General features: G+C 39.5%; 1 protein-coding gene across 2 annotated transcripts in view; it reads left to right on the forward strand.

The window, feature by feature from the left end:
- The window catches only part of LOC133658771 (NT-3 growth factor receptor-like), a 97,768-nt gene that overhangs the window by 6,448 nt on the left and 65,490 nt on the right, over positions 1-25,830 (forward strand). For both annotated transcript variants that reach the window (XM_062061152.1, XM_062061150.1), the window contains 4 exons: positions 2,113-2,187; positions 16,601-16,672; positions 19,885-19,956; positions 21,913-22,067. In XM_062061152.1, the coding sequence (XP_061917136.1) occupies positions 2,113-2,187; positions 16,601-16,672; positions 19,885-19,956; positions 21,913-22,067 (374 nt within the window). The remainder of the gene's footprint in view (positions 1-2,112; positions 2,188-16,600; positions 16,673-19,884; positions 19,957-21,912; positions 22,068-25,830) is intronic.

Consider the following 25,830-nt stretch of genomic DNA (forward strand, 5'->3'; position numbering starts at 1 on the left):
CTAACTTAGCTACGGGACCTCGACAGAGCTATGCTAAAAACATTAGCTCTCCACCTACGCCAGCTAGCCCTCATCTGCTCATCAACACCCGTGCTCACCTGCGTTCCAGCGATCGACGGCGCGACGAAGGACTTCACCCGAACATCAGTGCGGTCGGCGGCTAGCGTCGGATAGCGCGTCTGCTATCCAAGTCAAAGTCCTCCTGGTTGTGTTGCTGCAGCCAGCCGCTAATACACCGATCCCACCTACAGCTTTCTTCTTTGCAGTCTCCATTGTTCATTAAACAAATTGCAAAAGATTCACCAACACAGATGTACAGAATACTGTGGAATTTTGAGATGAAAACAGACGACTTAAGCTGGCCACCGTGCTATTCCAGAATGTCTGCTTCAACCCGTGACGTCACGCGCACGTCATCATACCGAGACGTTTTCAGCCGGATATTTCCCGGGAAATTTAAAATTGCACTTTATAAGTTAACCCGGCCGTATTGGCATGTGTTGCAATGTTAAGATTTCATCATTGATATATAAACTATCAGACTGCGTGGTCGGTAGTAGTGGCTTTCAGTAGGCCTTTAGTGGGTCATTAACACTCACCTTTCTCACAAACGCAGACAGTCTGTAAAGGACAATAAACCCCAATTGTTGCAAAACATTCAACAGGTGTGGATTGCTGCCAGGTTCTGCGGTGGTTGGGGCCATGACGAATAGCACGTTGTAGCTAGATATGCTAAAAGTATATAGCTGCTGCTAGCTGATTCACTGACAAGTGAGGGAAAGGTTGGCGTATGCAAACGTCCATATAGTAGCTAGCTAGCGAGCATCACCATTAAATGCTGTTTGGAGGGCACGGTCGTCAAAAACGCGTTGGTATTGAAAGTGGGGTGTGTCGGTAAAAAGAAAACAAACATTAAAATGAAAACACAAAACAATTCATATAGTGCAGGGGTGTCCAAAGTGCGGCCTGAGGGCCATTTGCGGCCCGCAGCTAATTGTTTAGCGGCCCGCCACACATTCTGGAAATGCTATTGCAAAAATTAAAAATAAACATTAAAAAAAAATGTAATGAGGTGAAATTTAAAGAGGAAAAGTTGCAATGTTGACACAAAGCTGCCACACAGGCTGTTTGTTTGTCTTTTGTCTTTCTTTATTTTGCTTTTTTTGCCATTGCTCAAAAAATATATATAAATTCAATGTTATAATCAATTATTGACCTATCCAAGGCTCCAATTACTTCAAATATTTCGCTTTAAAATGTTTTATGTGAAAAATATTGCATATATTGTGTGGTTGCCATATAAAACAACAGGACAGATATATCTGAAGTTGATCTCGTAATTTAAGTGTTGAAAGTAAAACAAATATATGATAAAAATGTATCACTACATGACTAGGGGACCTTTTGGATCCCAAATATATTTAACAACATTTTATTTATCTTTTCACTGTGATTGATCAAAAATAACAGTGAATTAAAATCAATGGTGTCCTGCATTATTGATCTTTTTAGAGTTTCAATTACTTCACATCAAACATTGCTTTCTCAATGTTTTGGACGGTGGGGAAAATACTGCATATTTCAGTTTTACTATAAAAAACAAAGTTGTCTTTGACAGAAAAGGCATAAAACCTTTTTTTTTAACGTTAAATCAACCTGAAGTTGATATAGAGATTTACTGTAAGCGTTTAAACAAAAAAAATAAAATAATAATTTGGCTTATTTTTAACATTTTAATGACTGAGACCCTTTATATTTATATATTTTGTATGATTATACGATATTTTGTATGATATATATGATTTGAAAATGAAAAATACCAAAATGGCCCCCGCATGCTTTAATTTTTTTCGTGTGCGGCCCTCAATGGAAAAAGTTTGGACACCCCTGATATAGAGCAAGTTTTGAAATTTGTGGTCGCTGCACAGAGTAAAAAAAAAGTAACATTTGGGGATGCAAAATCAGCGGCTGCTAGTGACAAACATAAAACATCCATTTGTGTGGCTGCTATCGGCAAGTGGCCGCCATAGAAAGGTGTACTCTGTGATGTTGTGAAGTAAATATACTCTCTGACAATGAATTCATGATGACGTTTTGTGTGCTTCTTTTCAGACATTTTGAGAACTGGACTGGTGCTCGGACATTAGAGGATGTTCACATGGAGCTGTTCACTGGCTTGCAGAGGCTGTATGTCTAAACCTTTCTTTGTCACCTGTTTCATGTTACCCTACACTTGCGTTACCCTCATGTATGTCTCTCCAATTAATACCCAAAATTTAGCTTCTCAGGCTATTGAATCGATCGCAACTGAACTGTTTAATCAGTTCATGCTCACAGAATAGCTACGTAAGGCAGGGATGTCAAGCGGGTTTTCATTGAGGGCCACATGGCAGTTATATAAGGCTGCCATCAGAGGGCCGCTTGTAACAGTGCATAATTAATGCATTTGCCTCTGGATTTCATTATTAATTATATAAATTGTTTTAAGTCAGGGGTGTCCAAAGTGCGGCCCGCAGCTAATTGTTTACCGGCCCGCCACACATTCTGCAAAAATTGCAAAATTGATAGTATTGAAAAAATTAAAAAAAACATTTAAAAAAGTGGAATGAGGTGAAATATAACGAGACAAAGTTGCAATGTTGACACAAAGCTGCCATGCAGGCTGTTTTTTTATTATTTTGTCTTTCTTTCTTTTTATTTTTTTTTGCCATTGCTCCAAAAAAAAAAAAAGACAAAAAAATCTATGTTATAATGCAGGGGTCACCAACGCAGTGCCCGCGGGCACCAGGTAGCCCGTAAGGACCAGATGAGTAGCCCGCTGGCCTGTTCTAAAAATAGCTCAAATAGCAGCACTTACCAGTGAGCAGCCTCTATTTTTTAAATTTTATTTAATTACTAGCAAGCTGGTCTCGCTTTGCTCGACATTTTTAATTCTAAGAGAGACAAAACTCAAATAGAATTTGAAAATCCAAGAAAATATTTTAAAGACTTGGTCTTCACTTGTTTAAATAAATTCATTATTTTTTTTACTTTGCTTCTTATAACTTTCAGAAAGACAATTTTAGAGAAAAAATACAACCTTAAAAATGATTTTAGGATTTTTAAACACATATACCTTTTTACCTTTTAAATTCCTTCCTCTTCTTTCCTGACAATTTAAATCAATGTTCAAGTAAAAAAACATTTTTTTATTGTAAAGAATAATAAATACATTTTAATTTAATTTTTCATTTTAGCTTCTGTTTTTTTGACGAATAATATTTGTGAAATATTTCTTCAAACTTATTATGATTAAAATTCAAAAAATGTATTGTGGCAAATCTAGAAAATCTGTAGAATCAAATTTAAATCTTATTTCAAAGTCTTTTGAATTTCTTTTAAAATTTTTGTTCTGGAAAATCTAGAAGAAATAATGATTTGTCTTTGTTAGAAATATAGCTTTGTCCAATTTGTTATATATTCTAACAAAGTGCAAATTGGATTTTAACCTATTTAAAACATGTCATCAAAATTCTAAAATTAATCTTAATCAGGAAAAATTACTAATGATGTTCCATAAATTATTTTTTTAATTTTTTCCAAAAAGATTCGAATTAGCTAATTTTTTTCTTCTTTTTTTCGGTTGAATTTTGAATTTTAAAGAGTCGAAATTGAAGATAAACTATGTTTCAAAATTTTATTGTCATTTTTTTCGTGTTTTCTCCTCTTTTAAACCGTTCAATTAAGTGTAAATATCATTAATTATTAATAATAACATAGAGTTAAAGGTAAATTGAGCAAATTGGCTATTTCTGGCAATTTATTTAAGTGTGTATCAAACTGGTAGCCCTTTGCATTAATCAGTACCCAAGAAGTAGCTCTTGGTTTCAAGAAGGTTGGTGACCCCTGTTATAATGAATTATTGACCTATTCATGGCTCCAATTACTTCAAAAATTTCACTTTAAAATGTTTTATGTGGAAAAAATATTGCATATATTGTGTGGTTGCCATATAAAAACATCAACGTTTTCTTGGACAAAAGAGCATAAAAACAAACAAAATAATAGTTCATAGGTAAAATCGACTGATATATCTGAAGTTGATCTCGTAACTTAAGTGTTGAAAGTAAAAAAAAAAACGAATACAAATTTATCACTTTATGAGTGGGGCACATTTTGGATCCCAAATATATTTAGTGAGATTTTATTAATATTTTCACTGATTTCTCAAAAATATTAAAGAATGAAAATCAATGGTGTCCTGCATTATTGATCTTTTAGAGCTCTAATGACTAATAATAAATACTGCATATTTCCACTTTTGCTATAAAAAACAAAGTTGTCTTTGACAGAAAAGGCATAAAACCTTTTTTCTTTTTTTACTTTTTATCAACCTGAAGTTGATATAGAGATTTACTGCAAGCGCTAAATAAATAAAAAAATAAAATAATTTGACTTATTTTTAACGTTTTAATGACTGAGACTCTTTATGGTACCCAGGAGCCCTAAAGGTTAAAAAAAAAAATCCATATATTTTGTTATGGTTTGAAAATGAAAAATATCAAAATGGCCCCCGCATGCTTAAATTTTTCCGTGTGCGGCCCTCAGTGGAAAAAGTTTGGACACCCCTGTTTTAAGTAGACTGTCGATTTTACAGTAAAAACTTTACATTTACAAAATTTTACTATAAAATATAGTATAGTATATATTTTTACAGTAAATGGAAAAACAGTACCACTATTTTTTTGGGGGGAGGGGCGTTACGAAAAAACCTGGCAGCTTCAGTGCCAGAATTTTGGTGTTAAATTGACATTGTTTTTTTACAACATTATATTGTTAATTGAAAAACAGTACAAGTTTTTTTTTATTCTGGCAACTTAGCTGCTAGTTTTTCTACCGTAAAAACAAATGTACCGTCTTTCCATTTACAGTAATACACAGTTAAAAACAGCAACCGTAGATTTTACAGTCAAAAACTGGCAGTTTAATCAACATAATTTTTACGCAAAAAAATTGTAGTTTTTTTTAATTTACAGTAATATGCTGTAAAGAACACCGTACGATGTATTGTAATTTTTATTCATTTCATGGGTAGTTTGCTGTAAAGTTAAGTATTTTAATTTATCGTTATTAAGACAGAAAGTATGATAATATACTGTAATATTTGTTGCAATATTGGAAACTATTGAAGTTTAACAATATCAAGAAGTTCATATATTTTTTTCTGTCAAAATAAAACAAATCTGTTACATTTAGTGAGAAAATATTAAGTATTTTATTAACACATATAATTCCCAGGTGTTTGCGGGCCAGAAGTGGCCCCCAGGCCTTGAGTTTGACACCTGTGACGTAGGGACAAGAAAGAGCAGAGCCCCCTCAAATAAATGTATTTCCCTCTCAAATCAAAATGTGTTAAGTCGAGAAAGTACATTTTAATATGCCCACAAAACGTATATATTACAAACCCCGTTTCAATATGAGTTGGGAAATTGTGTTAGATGTAAATATAAACGGAATACAATGATTTGCAAATCATTTTCAACCCATATTCAGTTGAATATGCTACAAAGACAACATATTTGATGTTCAAACTGATAAACTTTTTTTTTTTTTTTTTTGCAAATAATAATTAACTTTAGAATTTGATGCCAGCAACACATGATAAAGAAGTTGGGAAAGGTGGCAATAAATACTGATAAAGTTGAGGAATGCTCATCAAACACTTATTTGGAACATCCCAGAGGTGAACAGGCAAATTGGGAACAGGTGGGTGCCATGATTGGGTATAAAAGTAGATTCCATGAAATGCTCAGTCATTCACAAACAAGGATGGGGCGAGGGTCACCACTTTGTCAACAAATGCGTGAGCAAATTGTTGAACAGTTTAAGAAAAACCTTTCTCAACCAGCTATTGCAAGGAATTTAGGGATTTCACCATCTACGCTCCGTAATATCATCAAAGGGTTCAGAGAATCTGGAGAAATCACTGCACGTAAGCAGCTAAGCCCGTGACCTTCGATCCCTCAGGCTGTACTGCATCAACAAGCGACATCAGTGTGTAAAGGATATCACCACATGGCTCAGGAACACTTCAGAAACCCACTGTCAGTAACTACAGTTGGTCGCTACATCTGTAAGTGCAAGTTAAAACTCTCCTATGCAAAGCGAAAACCGTTTATCAACAACACCCAGAAACGCCGTCGGCTTTGCTGGGCCTGAGCTCTTCTAAGACGGACTGATACAAAGTGGAAAAGTGTTCTGTGGTCTGACGAGTCCACATTTCAAATTGTTTTTGGAAACTGTGGACGTCGTGTCCTCCGGACCAAAGAGGAAAAGAACCATCCGGATTGTTATAGGCGCAAAGTGTAAAAGCCAGCATGTGTGATGGTATGGGGGTGTATTAGTGCCCAAGACATGGGTAACTTACACATCTGTGAAGGCGCCATTAATGTTGAAAGGTACATACAGGTTTTGGAGCAACATATGTTGCCATCCAAGCAACGTTACCATGGACGCCCCTGCTTATTTCAGCAAGACAATGCCAAGCCACGTGTTACATCAACGTGGCTTCATAGTAAAAGAGTGCGGGTACTAGACTGGCCTGCCTGTAGTCCAGACCTGTCTCCCATTGAAAGTGTGTGGCGCATTATGAAGCCTAAAATAGCACAAGGGAGACCTCCGGACTGTTGAACAACTTAAGCTGTACATCAAGCAAGAATGGGAAAGAATTCCACCTGAGAAGCTTCAAAAATGTGTCTCCTCAGTTCCCAAACCTTTACTGAGTGTTGTTAAAAGGAAAGGCCATGTAACACAGTGGTGAACATGCCCTTTCCCAACTACTTTGGCACGTGTTGCAGCCATGAAATTCTAAGTTAATTATTATTTGCAACAAAAAAAAAAAGTTTATGAGTTTGAACATTAAATATGTTGTCTTTGTAGTGCATTCAATTGAATATGGGTTGAAAATGATTTGTAAATCATTGTATTCCGTTTATATTTACATCTAACACAATTTCCCAACTCATATGGAAACGGGGTTTGTACAAGCTGACAACATTATCTGATATAAGAGACTAAAAGTTGTCAGAAACAACATCCAATCATATTTATCATCGTCATTCAAATGGGTGGGACTTGTTCAGAATATATCCAATCACAATTCTCTATTATTTAAAGGGTGGGAGTTAGTGACGAAGGTGGGCCAATCAGATGCTTTTCTTTCTGGAAAGAGGAAGTTCAAGTTGAATGTCTCACTGGCAGCGCCAAAACTACAAGGTGTGGATTTAAGGTGTTTTATATGGCGTCACATTAGTACCAAAAATCCAAGCGCGTAAAAACTGTTATTGCGCGCTGATTCTCCACTTCGTGCGCGCGCGACACCCTTTTACGCGCGCGTGGTGCCTTTGTGCGCGCGCGCTGTCTCGGTCTGTGCGCTGTCATATTTCATTTTGGTACTTTGGGGGCGGGCATGCTTGGACCGCCCCTTCTTTCTGATTGGCTCTGAAAAAAAAAAAAGAAAAAAAAAAAATGAAAAAAAGAAAAGAAAAATACAACTTCAAGTAGGTTGTAAAAAAAGGCAGATGAAGTGAAACTATAGCAATGCTTTTCTTTACACTCTCTCATGCACACAGATACTCATGTTATGAGAAGTATATTGTTTCAAAAATATCAACATTAATTGTTGATATTTTAAACATCTTTCAGATTACATTGCTCGAATTCAAAAACCACTTTCTACACAAATATTAGGCCCAATGTGCAGGATTATTCTATTAGTATTAGTTATTTTTATGTTTTATCATATCTTAGCTTATTTTCATGTTTTATCATATCTTAGCCTATGTTTATATGGTCTTATTATATTTATATTTCAGTTTTTATTGTATTTTATAGTTTTTCATATTGTAGTTTATTTTTATGTTTGATTATATCTTATCTTATTTCATATTATTTTTGGACTTTTACCTGATGTGTATTTTAATTATTTTTAAACCATTTATTTGATCATCTAGTGTTTCCTCAAAGAGCCCTCTGGATCTCCACGTCCAGAGGGTTCCTGTGATTGGCTATTGTCATTGTGTTGTTATTATTATTGTTGTTGTTGTTTGTTTATTTTTATGTACATGTTTGACTGTCTTCATGGGGTGTGGGTGTTATTTCTCATTTTGTTTTTAACTATGTAAAGCACTTTGAGCTGCATTTTAAATGTATGAAAAGTGCTTTATAAATAAAAATGTATTATTATTATTTTTAGTAATAGTACCCTTACAATCACTCCAAACCAGTTCAATAACTTACCTCTTTTTCCCTCCGTAAATCTTGATACATATTGACGATGACCCGCCCTGCTATACTTCTGATTGCTCAGAGCCAATCAGAAAGAAGGGGCGGTCGAAGTGGAGAATCAGCGCGCCATAACAGTTTTTACGCGGTTGGATTTTTGGTACTAATGTGACGCCATAGTTTTACATCAGAAAATGTGAACACCTGGCATAATGTATCCTTTGACCTTTAGGTCAAAGGATACATTTTATTATATATTTTATGATGCTTTTATGATATTTTTATGATATTTTTATGATGCAAGCCATCGATGTTAACGTCTACAGACTGTAAGTTAAAGCTGTGTGTATTTGCTGCTTCAGATGTTCTGACTTCATGTTAGTCGCTACAGTAAAACACAACTTAGAAACAAACATTACTATGTCAAGAGTGTGAGCAGTCTTGTTAATTTTAATTTGAGAATACAGTAAAACACAACTTAGAAACAAACATTACTATGTCAAGAGTGTAAGCAGTCTTGTTAAAGGCCTACTGAAAGCCACTACTACCGACCACGCAGTCTGATAGTTTATATATCAATGATGAAATCTTAACATTGCAACACATGCCAATACGGCCTGGTTAACTTATAAAGTGCAATTTTAAAATTCCCGCCACACTTCCGGTTGAAAAACTCCTTTGGATATGATTTATGCGCGTGACGTCACAAAATCCACGGAAGTGGTTGGACCCCATCGACAAAATTCCACAGTATTCTGGACATCTGTGTTGGTGAATCTTTTGCAATTTGTTTAATGAACAATGGAGGCTGCAAAGAAGAACGTTGTAGGTGGGATCGATCGGTGTATTAGCGGCTAAGTACAATACTTACAGCAACACAACAAGGACTACTTACTTAGCAGACGCCTAGCCGATGCTTGCCGCCAAACCCACGGATGAAGTCCTTCGTCGCGCCGTCGATCGCTGGAATGCAGGTGAGCACGGCTGTTGATGGGAAGATGAGGGCTGGCTGGCGTAGGTGGAGCGCTAATGTTTTATCATAGTTCTGTGAGGTCCGGTTGCTAAGTTGCTAAATTAGCCTTAGCGTCGTTAGCAACAGCATTGTTAAGCCTTACCAGGCTGAGAATTTTTAACCGTGTAGTTACATGTACATGGTTTAATAGTATTGTTGATCTTCTGTCTATCCTTCCAGTCAGGGGTTTATTTCTTTTGTTTCTATCTTCATTTGAGAACGATGCTATCACGTTAGCTCAGTAGCTAAGTGTGTCACCGATGTATTGTCGTGGGGATAAAAGTCACTTTAAATGTCCATTTCGCGTGCTCGACTCTCATTTTCAAGAGGATATAGTATCCGAGGTGGTTTAAAATACAAATCCGTGATCCACAATAGAAAAAGGAGAGAGTGTGGAATCCAATGAGCCAGCTTGTACCTAAGTTACGGTCAGAGCGAAAAAAGATACGTCCATCACTGCCTCTCTAGTCCTTCACTGTAAGGTTCCTCATCTACGAATCTTTCATCCTCGCTCAAATTAATGGGGTAATCGTCGCTTTGTCGCTCCGAATCTCTCTCGCTCCATTGTAAACAACGGGGAATTGTGAGGTATACTAGCTCCTGTGACGTCACGCTACTTCCGGTACAGGCAAGGCTTTTTTTTTATCAGCGAGCAAAAGTTGCGAACTTTATCGTCGATTTTCTCTACTAAATCCTTTCAGCAAAAATATGGCAATATCGCGAAATGATCAAGTATGACACATAGAATGGATCTGCTATTCCCGTTTAAATAAAAAAAAATCATTTCAGTAGGCCTTTAAGTTTAAGTTGAGAATACAGTAAAACACAACTTAGAAACAAACATTACTATGTCAAGAGTGTGAGCAGTCTTGTTAACTTTAAGTTGAGAATGCAGAAACTTTATAAATGATAAATGGGTTGTACTTCTATAGCGCTTTTCTACCTTCAAGGTACTCAAAGCGCTTTGACAGTATTTCCACATTTACCCATTCACACACACATTCACACACTGATGGCGGGAGCTGCCATGCAAGGCGCTAACCAGCAGCCATCAGGAGCAAAGGGTGAAGTGTCTTGCCCAAGGACACAACGGACGTGACTAGGAAGGTATAAGGTGGGAACTTTTGAGGCATGATTCAGCTGATCTGATGATAAACTAGTTTGAGAAGAATGTTTTTGTATTATTCATAAGACTCCTGTAGTTTCCAGTTTTGTAAATATTGGCTATTGTGTGTGAAATCCTACTTTTTAAGGTTCATTTCAGTTTAAGAATCAGGCCATCAAGGTAAAAGTTGTGATGGCTGATATAATGTGGATGAAGTAGGGCTGGGCGATATGGCTAAAATCTGTATCACGATATAGTTTTTTTTTATATCGTTCGATATCGATAATCATTGATATGTTTTATGACCTGAGAAAAATATGATAAATGTTAACATTTTTTATTTAAAATGAAACCTTCCTCTGATTATAATGCCTTCAGCCATCGAGGCAGAAAGTTCAAGTTCAAGTTCAAGTTTAGTTTATTCACAATGCCATAGAACAATTACAATAGTAGTGAATATCATTTAAAGATATTGGTAAGTGAAAGGGTCCCCCAAATAACCTAGAAGAAGCTTTTTGACAGGGGGTCCAGAGGACAGTATATACATGGAATGATGAAACATGGTAGCAGGCACAAAAAACAAAACAAAAAAACAACGCTATATGATAAACACAAGATAATAGTACTAAAGCAAGCATACACATACATACATACATTCATTCAACCATGCAAAACCCAACAGTAGTCAACCCGACATGAGGCATTAGAGATAGGTGGTTAATAGGTAAGATTTCAGTTGTTTCTTTAAGTTGGAGAATGAATACAGCATCTTGAGGCTCTCATTAAAGGCCTACTGAAAGCCACTACTACCGACCACGCAGTCTGATAGTTTATATGTCAATTAAGAAATCTTAACATTGCAACACATGCCAATACGGCCGGGTTAACTTATAAAGTGCAATTTCCCGCTAAACTTCCGGTTGAAGACGTCTATGTATGATGACGTATGCGCCTGACGTCAATCGTTGAACCAGAAGTATTGGTACACCATTGAATCCAATACAAAAAGCTCTGTTTTCATCTCAAAATTCCACAGTATTCTGGACATCTGTGTTGGTGAATCTTTTGCAATTTGTTTAATGAACAATGAAGACTGCAAAGAAGAAAGCTGTAGGTGGGATCGGTGTATTAGCGGCTGGCTGCAGCAACACAACCAGGAGGACTTTGAGATGGATAGCAGACGCGCTAGCCGCCGACCTCACCTTGACTTCCTCTGTCTCCGGGCCGCCGACCGCATCTATGATCGTCGCTCCGTCGATCGCTGGAACGCAGGTGAGCACGGGTGTTGATGAGCAGATGAGGGCTGGCGTAGGTGGATAGCTAATGTTTTTAGCATAGCTCTGTAGAGGTCCCGTTGCTAAGTTAGCTTCAATGGCGTCATTAGCAACAGCATTGTTAAGCTTCGCCAGCCTGGAAAGCATTAACCGTGTATTTACATGTCCATGGTTTAATAGTATTGTTGATTTTCTGTCTATCCTTCCAGTCAGGGGTTTACTTCTTTTGTTTCTATCTGCATTTAAGCCCTATGTGCTATCACGTTAGCTCCGTAGCTAAAGAACTTCGCCGATGTATTGTCGTGGAGATAAAAGTCACTGTGAATGTCCATTTCACGTTCTCGACTCTCATTTTCAAGAGGATATAGTATCCGAGGTGGTTTAAAATACAAATCCGTGATCCACAATAGAAAAAGGAGAAAGTGTGGAATCCAATGAACCCTTGTACCTAAGTTACGGTCAGAGCGAAAAAAGATACGTCCTGCACTGCACTCTAGTCCTTCACTCTCACGTCCTCATCCACGAATCTTTCATCCTCGCTCAAATTAATGGGGTAATCGTCGCTTTCTCGGTCCGAATCGCTCTGGCTGCTGGTGTAAACAATGGGGAAATGTGAGGAGCCTTTCAACCTGTGACGTCACGCTACTTCCGGTACAGGCAAGGCTTTTTTTTTATCAGCGACCAAAAGTTGCGAACTTTATCGTCGATGTTCTCTACTAAATCCTTTCAGCAAAAATATGGCAATATCGCAAAATGATCAAGTATGACACATAAAATGGATCTGCTATCCCCGTTTAAATAAAAAAAAATTCATTTCAGTAGGCCTTTAAGCCGGTTCCAAATCTTTGGTCCCCTGCATACAACACTTCGAGCGGTACAAGCCAGTAGACGATGTTTACCTGATATCAGATCTAAGTTACGAGTGTTGTGGGCATGCTGGGGATGGTAGATAGGAACCAAGCTACAGAGCCTAAGATTCAGACTGTGGATGACTTGATAGGCTAAACAAGCATTGTGATAGAAATTGAACTCTGTCAGTCTTAATAGATGATAATTATGGAATAGATGTCGAGTGGGGGCATTAAACTTGGACCATGACAGGGCCCGTATGATTTTCTTTTGCATGGATTCTAATTTGTGAAGGTAGGTAGGGAAGGTGTTACACCAGATGACATTACAGTAGTTTAGATGTGGTTCAAAGAGAGTTTTATATCGGGTAAGTCGAGCATAAAGAGGAAGATAATGACGAAGGTGAAAGAACAGGCCAACATATTTGGATAATTTGTTTAACAGATGGCTAATGTGACATTTGAAATTGAGGTATTCGTCAATGATGACCCCCAGGAATTTTGTGGAGTTCACTCTCTGTATTTCCTGCCCATTGATGTTGATATGGCAGTGCTCAGTATTTGTCCGGTTTTTATTAGAACGAAATAAAATAAAATTTGTTTTATTAACATTAAGTGAGAGCTTATTGCATTTGAACCAGGAATCCACTTTCACAAGCTCTGAATTGACAGTTACTTGTGAAAGTGGATTCCTGGTTCAAATGCAATAAGCTCTCCACCCATCCATTTGCTACCGCTTGTCCCTAACGGGGTCGCGGGGGGTGCTGGAGCCTATCTCAGCTGCAAACGGGCGTAAGGCGGGGTACACCCTGGACAAGTGGCCACCTCATCGCAGGGCCAACACAGATAGACAGACAACATTCACACTCACATCCACACACTAGCAATGCAATTGTCAAAACAGGCATGGAAAACAATGAGTCAATGTAAACAAAACTCTAAAATCACAATAAACACTTAACTTGGCACTCAGCATCAAGGGTTGAAATTGGGGGTTAAATCACCAAAAATGATTCCCGGGCGCGGCACCGCTGCCGCCCACTGCTCCCCTCACCTCCCAGGGGGTGGTCAAGGGGATGGGTCAAATGCAGAGGACAAATTTCACCATACCTACTGTGTGTGTGTGACAATCATTGGTATTTTAACTTTAACTTTAACTTAACAATAACCTATTTTAAGCTAAAAAAAAAAAACCCTATAAAGAATATGTAATAAATGCATAACAAAGTGTAACAAAATAGTGCCAAGTGTGAAAATGTAAACTTAGGGAAACCTGAGAAGAACAAATATTTGCAGGTGTAATGCCACAAAGTAATGTTATGCAGTAATTAAAATCTTAATTTTATTGGACAAAAATTATTATTATAAAAATAGCACATTTGTTATATTTTGTTAATTATTTTAGTTATTCAGTCCCAAGAAGCTTCTGTTCCATTGGACTGTACAGCACAGGAAGCAAGCTACAGCTGCCAATAACATCAGTGGTGGAGGAGTACAAGGTGACAAAAACACGCCAGGCCATGATGCTACGAGACAGCAAAGACAAGCGAGTACGGCAGGCAGGCATTGTCGTCAGGTCAGGCAGAAAGTGGTTAGCCAGCAAAGCACTGAGGGAGGCGGAGGATCGACTGCATCACGCGGACATTGTGGGATCAGTAGCCCAGGGAAGACTTGGTCTGGGTTGCTCATCCAGAACAAGATGGAACAAAGCTGACCCAAAGGAGCGGCGAGGCTTGGTGCAGAGGGAGGTCCGAAAGGCTGAGGAGGAAAGCCGGTATGTCAAGGCAGTAGCCATGAAAAAACAGGGCAGCTGGACTAGATGGGAGAGTGTAAAAGACAGATCTCTAACCTGGCAGGACATCTGGAGCATGGAAGGCCACCGGATCAGGTTCCTGCTGTGTTCTACATATGATGTCCTGCCCACCCCATCAAACCTCCATACTTGGGGAATGGTAGAGAGCCCCAGCTGCACACTCTGCAGGAAGATAGCTAACCTGGAGCATGTCCTCTCCTCTTGTCACTCAAGCTTAGCAGATGGCAAGTTCCGGTGGCGTCATGACCAGATCCTTGCTCAGCTGGCAGAAGGTGTTGAGCAGGCCAGGAAGAGGACAAGGCAGCTCTCTAATGGGCCACGCTTCATCCACTTCGTAAGGGCAGGTGAAAGCGCAGCAGCAGGAGGGAGGAACAAAGGAGTTCTGGCCACAGCAAACGACTGGGAGGTGCGGGCCGACCTGAAGAAGCAGCTCAAATTCCCAGAGGAGATAGCCCACACTACCCTGAGACCTGATATTGTTCTGTGGTCTAGAGGAACCAAACAGGTGGTGCTTATCGAGCTGACAGTACCATGGGAAGAGAGGATGGAGGAGGCGTACGAACGCAAGCTCAAGAAGTACCAAACCCTCATCCTCGAGAGCCAGCACAATGGATGGAAGGCCTGGAACCTACCGGTGGAGGTGGGCTGTAGAGGCTTTGCGGGGCGGTCGCTCTGGAGAGCACTCGGACTGCTAGGGATCGAGGGGCTGGCTAGGAAGCGGCTGGTAGCCAACATCACTAAAAGGGCAGAGGAAGCATCGCGCTGGATTTGGTTACAAAGAAAGGTGCGATGGCAGAGCCGACCTACTGAAGGACTAGGGACATAGAGTTGGGTGGCATTCAGCGGGGGTAGATCCAGGACGCTGGATCTGCCGTCGAACCCCTCCGAAGCGTCATGGGCTTAATTCGACGAAACGTTGATGACGGGGGGGTGCCCATTTGAGAATCTGCTGATGCCAACCAACTCATGTCCAGTTGAGGTATGCGGTCAAGCTTAGTTTTGGCTCAGGGAGGAGGACGTCCCTGCCATGCAGAGTCCCGCCGGTGCCTTGATGGAAGGAGAGATGAAGAGAGCGAGGCCACAGGCTCACAGATGGTGCAGAGGCGAGTACCTGTAAAGGTGAGCCAGTTGCGATACCCTTATCGTATTTTGCATATATTCAGTCCCACACTTTGGTTCCTACCTGTTTTCGTACATCGGGATAGGGAACAGGACATGTGTCGATAGGAAAAGATGAGCGCAGCAAAGGACTATGGTCCGTTCGACAAAAAAAAGACTGTTGACGTGACTTCCTGGTTTATCCACTTTGTCAGACCACAGAACACTTTTGCTCTTTGCATCAGTCCATCTTACAGCCGGCGGCGTTTCTGGGTGTTGTTGGTAAATGGCTTTCGCTTTGCATAGTAGAGTTTTAACTTGCACTTACAGATGTAGCGACCAACCGTAGTTACTGACAGTGGGTTTCTGAAGTGTTCCTGAGCCCATGTGGTGATACCCTTTACACACTGATGTCGGTTTTTGATGCAGTACCGCCTGAGGTATCCAAGGTCACGGGCATTCAATGTTACGTGCAGTGATTTCTCCAGATTCTCTGAACCTTTTGATAATATTACGGACCGTAGATGGTGAAATCCCTAAATTCCTTGCAATAGCTTGTTGAGAAATGTTGTTCTTAAACAATTTGCTCAGGCATTTGTTGACAAAGTGGTGACCCTCGCCCCGTCCTTGTTAGTGAATGACTGAGCATTTCATGGAAGCTGCTTTTATACCCAATCATGGCACCCAACTGTTTCCAATTTGCCTGTTCACCTGTGGGATGTTCCAAATAAGTCTTTGATGAGCATTCCTCAACTTTCTCGGTCTTTTTTACCACTTGTGCCAGCTTTTTTGAAACATGTTGCAGGCATCAAATTCCACATGAGCTAATATTTGCAAAAAATAACGTTTTCCAGTTCGAACGTTAAATATCTTGTCTTTGCAGTCTATTCAATTGAGTCGATTAGGATTTGCAAATCATTGTATTCTCCTTTTATTTACCATTTACACAACTTGACAACTTCACTGCTTTTGGGTTTTGCACACACACACACACACACACACACACACACACACACACACACACACACACACACACACACACACACACACACACACACACACACACACACACACACACACACACACACACACACACACACACACACACACACACACACACACACACACACACACACACACAGAGCATGTCTCACTCTCTCTATTTTTCTACATTTGTCTATATTCTAGAACTGTGACCAGCAGCAGCCTGCAGACAGTCCAGCCAAGTGACTTCTTCAACAACCCACAACTGAGCTACATGTAAGTGTTCACACTTGTGTCACTTTAGAAAGAAACTTTACAATATGCGTGGGCATTCACACAATTTGAAGTCAAATTGTGCGTATATAACCCCACCTCTAGGGTTGTCACGGTACCTGAATATCAGTAGTCGATACCAATATCTATGAATTTCCATGAACCTATTTGATACCACGATAAAACTACGAACAACTAAACTCATGTACTTTTAAATTCACTACTTTATCGACAACTGTTTTAAAGTGTCAGTATTTAAGATCACTGTACTTCAACATCTTTTTGCACAGAATGTTAATATCAGTATCAGCTGCCAAGGTAATTATACATTCGAATGTTCTATCACCTCCCAGTATATCAAAACAAACAATACTGTAGTTATATATATTTATATATGTTCATGGATAATAAAAATGGTCAACTATTTTACATTAAAAAACAACAGTGGGGCCTTTAAGTATATAAAACACACAATATTGTTAATAACATTATTTCAAAATGGTGGTAGTGTGACGTCATGTCATTTGTAATGAAATAGGCCAGGGATGTCCAAAGTGTGGCCTGGCAGCAATTTACGGCTGGTAGCTAATTTCCTAATGGCCTGCGGTACTATTGTTAGCATTCTAATATTAGCATGATAGCTTTTAAAAAAAAATGTTGCAGGTATCAACCTCAGCGTCAAATATTCTGTTGCTTGACGAATGCCACATGTTAACATGCTAACATTTATAGGCCAGATGTTTTAGCAACTTTTATAGGCATACACCAGTCATATTTTGATAGTTGATGAATGGTTACGTTACCATGCTAGCATTTTTTTAACTCATTTTACAGGTATACATCGCAGAGTAATATATTTTAGTACTTGATGTTTACTACATTTTAGGGAGGTTGTCACATGAGTAAATGAGGTAGGCGTCAAAATGCAGTTAGTATTTCAGCACGCTAACATTAGCATGCCAGGTATTTTTAAGCTACATTAGCATGTATACACCTCAGTGTCATACATTTTGGTATTTCACTAAGGCTAACTGTATGCATACTATTGCATATTGTATGCATGCTAACTTATTTCGCTCATTTTGCTCATATTTTTGATGCTTTCTGGCCAGCGTGCTAACTTTTAGAATTTCAGTTTGGCTTTGGCTATTCAGAATTCACACTAAATTTATACCAAAATAAAATGTTCTAATTCTTGTATATATTGTACTTGGTTTGAAGGTGGAAACTACCAAAATTGGCTGTCCGTCTGTGGCCATTTGTGGAAAAAGTTTGAGCACACCTAAATTAGGCTATTAAAAAGGCTAAAACATATTTAAAGTCAATAGCATCCAGTTTCTTTCTTTATTCAATTTGTTATGCATTTTGCTCTATTTTCCAATTTTTGCAGTTTTTTTTCTTTCTTTTCTTTTCTGCAGCGTGCCATTAAAAAAGAGCTGCGTTTAGGAAATAGCCACCAGGGCACATGTTGCCTTCCTGATGAAATAAGTAAAGCAGAGGTGTTCAAAGCGTTGCCAGACAACGGAAGAGTGTCTCTAAGCTGTGTTTTCTTAGCACTTATGGACGTAATAAAGGTTGGCTTGCACACTTCTGGAGGTTTTTTTAATGCGGTGGTAATGCACACATTTTGCTTTACTGTAAAAGATCAATCTTGAGGAGGTGATCTGTGAAGTAAAAGAGGAACGACGTTAATACAAACCCCGTTTCCATATGAGTTGGGAAATTGTGTTAAATGTAAATATAAACGGAATACAATGATTTGCAAATCCTTTTCAACCCATATTCAGTTGAATGCACTACAAAGACAACATATTTGATGTTCAAACTCATAAACTTTATTTTTTTTTGCAAATAATAATTAACTTAGAATTTCATGGCTGCAACACATGCCAAAGTAGTTGGGAAAGGGCATGTTCACCACTGTGTTACATGGCCTTTCCTTTTAACAACACTTGGGAACTGAGGAGACACATTTTTGAAATTTCTCAGGTGGCTTCATAATGCGCCACACATTTTCAATGGGAGACAGGTCTGGACTACAGGCAGGCCAGTCTAGTACCCGCACTCTTTTACTATGAAGCCACGTTGATGTAACACGTGGCTTGGCATTGTCTTGCTGAAATAAGCAGGGGCGTCCATGGTAACGTTGCTTGGATGGCAACATATGTTGCTCCAAAACCTGTATGTACCTTTCAGCATTAATGGCGCCTTCACAGATGTGTAAGTTACCCATGTCTTGGGCACTAATACACTCCCATACCATCACACATGCTGGATTTTCAACTTTGCGCCTATAACAATCCGGATGGTTCTTTTCCTCTTTGGTCCGGAGGACACGGCGTCCACAGTTTCCAAAAACAATTTGAAATGTGCACTCGTCAGACCACAGAACACTTTTCCACTTTGTATCAGTCTATCTTAGATGAGCTCAGGCTCAGCGAAGCCGACGGCGTTTCTGGGTGTTGTTGATAAACGGTTTTCGCCTTGCATAGGAGAGTTTTAACTTGCACTTACAGATGTAGCGACCAACTGTAGTTACTGACAGTGGGTTTCTGAAGTGTTCCTGAGCCCATGTGGTGATATCCTTTGCACACTGATGTCGCTTGTTGATGCAGTACAGCCTGAGGGATCGAAGGTCACGGGCTTAGCTGCTTACGTGCAGTGATTTCTCCAGATTCTCTGAACCCTTTGATGATATTACGGAGCGTAGATGGTGAAATCCCTAAATTCCTTGCAATAGCTGGTTGAGAAAGGTTTTTCTTAAACTGTTCAACAATTTGCTCACGCATTTGTTGACAAAGTGGTGACCCTTGCCACATCCTTGTTTCTGAATAACTGAGCATTTCATGGAATCTACTTTTATACCCAATCATGGCACCCACCTGTTCCCAATTAGCCTGCACAGCTGTGGGATGTTCCAAATAAGTGTTTGATGAGCATTCCTCAACTTTATCAGTATTTATTGCCACCTTTCCCAACTTAATTGTCACGTGTTGCTGGCATCAAATTCTAAAGTTAATGATTATTTGCAAAAAAAAAAAGGTTATCAGTTTGAACATCAAATATGTTGTCTGAATATGGGTTGAAAATGATTTGCAAATCATTGTATTCCGTTTATATTTACATCTAACACAATTTCCCAACTCATATGGAAACGGGGTTTGTATTTTCCAATCCCTTCTACAAATGCTTTACTCTTATACTTTGTCCCCCAGAAACCTGTCCAAGAACCCCATGTTGACGACATTGTCCTGGAAGAGCTTTGAAAACGTGCAACTCATTGAACTGTAAGTTGTCATTTTCCACAGATTACAGTAAATACAACTCAAAACGGATACTGTATAGGCAATGGGTATGATAAGCAAGGTCAAAATGAGTAAGCCTATTGGATTGTGTGCACTGTGCTCTTATTCTATTACATAAAAAGGTCAATTTAATTAAAATATAAAATCCAATTTAAACGTAATGTGTTACATAAGCTAGCTCTTGGGACGTGGAACGTCACCTCGCTGGAGGGGGAGGAGCCTGAGCTAGTGCGCGAGGTGGAGAAGTTCCGGCTGGATATAGTCAGACTCACTTCGAAGCACAGTAAGGGCTCTGGAACCAGTTCTCTCGAGAGGGGATGGACTCTCTTCCACTCTGGCGTTGCCAGCAGTAAGAGGCGACAAGCTGGGGTAGCAATTCTTGTTGCCCCCCGGCTCAAAGTCTGCACGTTGGAGTTCAACCCAGTGGACGAGAGGGTAGCTTCCCTCCGGTTTCGGGTGGGGGGACGGGTCCTGACTGTTGTTTGTGCTTACGCACCAAACAGCAGTTCAGAGTTCCCACCCTTTTTGGATACACTCAAGGGAGTACTGGAAAGTGCTCCCCCGGGTGTTGCCCTTGCCCAAACGCATTGTGAGGGTCTGCTGGGAAAGTCTGGCAGAGTCTCCTGTCAGAGAGTTTCAATTCCCACCTCCGGAAGAACTTTGAACATGTCACGAGGGAGGTGCTGGACATTTAGTCCGAGTGGACCATGTTCCGCACCTATATTGTCGAGGCGGCTGATTGGAGCTGTGGCCGCAAGGTAGTTGGTGCCTGTTGTGGCGGTAATCCTAGAACCCGTTGGTGGACACAGTGAGGGATGCCGTCAAGCTGAAGAAGGAGTCCTATTGGGTTCTTTTGGCTCATAGGCGAAATTCACAACATCTTGTTTTGTTTAAAAAAAAATGTATATTATGTTTATAAACTCAGGAAATATGTCCCTGGACACATGAGAACTTTGAATATGACCAATGTATGATCCTGTAACGACTTGGTATCGGATTGATACCCAAATTTGTGGTATCTAATGTAAAGTGTCAAACAACAGAAGAATAAGTGATTATTACATTTTAACAGAAGTGTAGATAGAACATGGTAAAAGAGAAACTGATATGAACAGTAAATGAACAAGACAATTTTTACAGCTTGTCCTTTATAATTTTGACAAAATAATAGAATGGAAAATGACACAATATGTTACTGCATATGTCAGCAGCTAAATTAGGAGCCTTTGTTTGCTTACTTACTAATAAAAGACAAGTTGTCTAGTATGTTCACTATTTTATTTAAGGACACACTCGCAATAAGAAACATATGTTTGATGTACCATAAGATTTTTTGTTAAAATAAAGCCAATAATGCATTTTTTGTAGTCCCCTTTATTTAGAAAAGTGCCGAAAAGTATCGAAATAATTTTGGTACCAGTACCAAAATATTTGTATCGGGACAACACTAGTATGAATTTAACATAAACTTGTAAAAGCCTATCTGGATTTATTTATGTTCTTATTCTCCATATATTTGAGCAGTTTTCTTGAGGATACTTCCACATGGAATGGAAGAAAACATCACTAAATAGTATTAATACGCTAGATTATTTAATCTCTCGTAGGCGGCATATTCCATAGCGATGATATACTGTTTTAGCTCAGCATTAGTAGTCTGTGGACTGGAAGGAAATCATTGACCGCAGCGCCTGTGGAATGTTTTCACTGATAGTTGATAAAGTGATTAAATGTGCGTCAATGGCTGTGTCTCTCCTTGGATGAGGATCAGCCAATCCCAGCTGATTAACCAATGTCTTGTTCTTGAAGTGCTAGCAACAAAAATACCTTGCAAAAAAGAGCCAGAGACTCATGGCTGCCCTGCCATTTGCACATGATGTGACGTGATATCTGGTGTCGACGTTTCTCTTATTTTTCTTTCTTTGTTTTTCCTTCTAGACATTTAGAAGATATGACCTTTGATTGTGGCTGTGAGATCCGCTGGCTGCAGCTATGGCAGCAAAGAGATGCTATGGGGCTAAGTAGCCAACAGTTATATTGTTCCAACAGCTCCCAGAAGATACTTCTGCAAGAAATGAACATAAGCAATTGTGGTAAGTGTTAAGCTTAAAGCAAAAAAGGTATATTGTGTATGTGGGGTTTCTTAGTCACTTAGGGCATGGACATCTTGAAGGTTGAATCAGGGCAATTAGTGTTATTATGTGAATGCTAAGCAAGCATTCACATGTAGGTTTTTATTCATCATTTTTAAATCTTCCTCCACCCCCTTATTCTTATTCCGCTCCATGTTTTGATAGGCTTCTCTTCTCACATTTCTTAACCCATTCATATTGATGATTAAAATCATTTATGGGCGGGCTCCGTGGAGGAAGTACCGGCCACCAGGCGCTCACCGACGAGCCCCTCCAGAGTGGGGCCACGGGGTCACTCGCCCAGGCGAGGTGCGGTTCCTCGATTTTATTTTTTTCGTAAGAGTCTTTTGAACTGCTCTTAGTCTGACCCATCACCTCGGACCCGTTTGCCTTGGGAAACCCTACAACATAGCTCCTTGAATCATTTGGGTACTCAAACTCCTCCACCACGTTAAGGTGGCGATTCATGGACGACAATATTAATATTAATATATGTTTGATGAGTGTATGTATGCATATGTGCTTGTATGTGTATATGTATGTTTGTACCATGATTGTGTATGTACTGTATTTGTGTATGTATGTACAGTGAGTGTGTATGCTCTGTATTGGTGTATGTATGTACCGTGAGTGTGTATGCCACATGCAATGGCATATACGAAACCCCACTCAATAACCCATTACTGGAGCAACGTCATCATTGTAACCGATGGACAGCCAAAGAGAAAGAGAGATTTGTGTATGTATGTGGGAGTGTATGTATGAATGAATGAATGTACGTATATATGTAAGAATACTTGTGTGTATGTGAGTACAGCGTTTCCCACACATTCATTTATTTGTGGCGGCCCGCCACGAAAGAATTACGTCGGCCACAAATTAAAAAAAAAAAAAAAATATACACTACCGTTCAAAAGTTTGGGGTCACCCAAACAATTTTGTGGAATAGCCTTCATTTCTAAGAACAAGAATAGACTGTCGAGTTTCAGATGAAAGTTCTCTTTTTCTGGCCATTTTGAGCGTTTAATTGACCCCACAAATGTGATGCTCCAGAAACTCAATCTGCTAAAAGGAAGGTCAGTTTTGTAGCTTCTGTAACGAGATAAACTGTTTTCAGATGTGTGAACATGATTGCACAAGGGTTTTCTAATCATCAATTAGCCTTCTGAGCCAATGAGCAAACACATTGTACCATTAGAACACTGGAGTGATAGTTGCTGGAAATGGGCCTCTATACACCTATGTAGATATTGCACCAAAAACCAGACATTTACAGCTAGAATAGTCATTTACCACATTAGCAATGTATAGAGTGTATTTCTTTAAAGTTAAGACTAGTTTAAAGTTATCTTCATTGAAAAGTACAGTGCTTTTCCTTCAAAAATAAGGACATTTCAATGTGACCCCAAACTCTTGAACGGTAGTGTATATATATATATATATATATATATATATATATATATATATATATATATATATAATTTTTTTTTTTGTCCTGTCCAGCTTCTCAGGCAAATCATATAGTTGATGTAGATGCCCATATAGGCTGTTCAGATTTACTTTACAAAAGAGAAGTGTAGGATACTTCTCTTGTTGCCTTATTTGTATTTGACCACTACTGTTTTCTGTTTATTTGTTACTGACTGTGGCAGGACACATCTGCCTCTGTTTCACTTTATGTTGCTGGTAAATACTATGGTTGTAGTAGTAGGCTAAAGTTAAATTATTTAGTATGCACTAATTAAAGGGGCAGAGCTTTAAGAGACATTTTAGCTTTTATATTTTATAAGATATATTTTTTGTAAGAACCACAATTAATAAATAATAACTTATTGTTCAAATCTGTATATAAATATGTACATAAAGTGTTGTAATTATATTGTAAAATGGATGGATGGATGGATGGAAGTTTAAAACAAAACTGTTATTATTAATTAGTAAGTATACATTTTTTGAGCCTTTTTAGAGAAAATCATATTGTAGTAAATTATGCAAATTAATCGATGATGTCATTGTGACCACGCCCATAGCCACGCCCCCACCACCACAGGTATCTTGGCAGTTTATGGGAAACACTGGAGTATATACAGTATGTGTATTTGTATGTACAGTATAATTGTCTCCCGGTATTTGCGGGAGCCAAAGTACAGCCCCAGCCACCCAGAGAGCCCAACCCAAAACAGCAGGTGATGTGCCCAGGGAACAAGGGACCACCGGCCCCACGCAGTCAGGCCGGCCAGCGACAGGACCCCCGGCATGCCAGAGGCAGGCCATAGACAGACTCCCCCGCAGAGGACAAGGCACGGGAGAAGCAGGGGACAGCCAGCCCCTAAACCAGCCAAAGATCACACCCCACGCCGCCAGAAAGACGGTACGCCCTGCCCCGAGAGGCCCAGAGACTCCTCGCAGCTGGAAGGGAGGACCGCCCTGCCCCACTAGCAACCGGAATAGAGGGGCGGGCCCCTGTGGGGCAGCACAGTGTGTGACCTCGGGAAACATACTTTTTTTCCGTACCACAATATGACAGAGTATGTAGCACTTGGCACTATTCTTCTGTTGGTTTGACATTGTCATTACAGCCATAAGTGGTGGAAAAGTGTATTACAAGTGCGTAGCTGCGGTCCAAACGGACCGAGCTGAGCAACAGATATTTTTCCGCAGTCCTCAAGGAGGTCCCTCGGCCCTATGGCACTGGTACTGTATAAACAACATTTCTACATTTTCTTTTGGGGATTGGTTCTTTGAGTGGACTGGGGGTGTTGTCCTTACTGGGGGAACCGGCTGGACCCTCAACCCTAACCTTGGTTTGAAGTGCAAATGTTATGTTTGGAGGAAACACTTCAGAGTTTCTCTGGCAAACCCAATAATGTAAGGGAACACAACATTTCCCCTTATGTTTTTGTTCTCTCTGTCAGGTTTTTTCACCCTTTGTTTTTTGGTATATTTCACAGAAACAACACCTCTGATGTGTGTATGCTTTTTATGTCCTCTGTCTTTGGGGTAGGGATGGTCTCTGTTGTGTAAAAAGCTTGCGAGGGTTTATGCAAGTGTTGTCGTAAGTGATGGGAAGAGTAGGTGCTGGTCTGTGTGGTTAAGTTTTGTAGACCTCAAATGCTTGTATTCCAACACGTGACTTCTTCCCCTAAATTAATAATAGCGGTGGTCAACAAAGCCAAGATGGCTGTTGTGCAGCAAGCAGTGCACACACTATATGAGCACGCAAGGGGCCTAAATCTTCCTGCAAAAAGAAATAACAATCAAAATCGAACAAGAAAAAAAATGTAACTATGCAATGGAATAGATACCTAAACAATATCAAAAAAAGATTTGTCAAGTCGTATGTGGGCTCTGTACCGAGGATGTCGTTGTTGCTTGTACAGCCCTTGGAGACACTTGTGATTTAGGGCTATATAAATAAACATTGATTGATTGATTGAGTGATATCAAGGATATATATGTCAGTGGAGTTCCCAGACATATTGAACTATCTTGTTCTCTGACGTCCTTCTACACCACAAAACAGATCCAAGTTTGGAAAAGCATGGAGGCCTACAACTTCTTTGTGTGTGGCTGAGTCAAGAAACTTTTTTTCAAGACTCTTCCGGATAAATACACATTGTTTTTACTCGAGTAAGGTTGCATTTCATGATATAACTTTGTGTCTTGCGTCCATGTAAACAAATTACTACCTGACAGCTCGATTCCCGTGACTGCATATCCAATT

This window comes from Entelurus aequoreus, linkage group LG10, assembly GCF_033978785.1.
Source record: "Entelurus aequoreus isolate RoL-2023_Sb linkage group LG10, RoL_Eaeq_v1.1, whole genome shotgun sequence".
NCBI lineage: Eukaryota > Metazoa > Chordata > Actinopteri > Syngnathiformes > Syngnathidae > Entelurus > Entelurus aequoreus.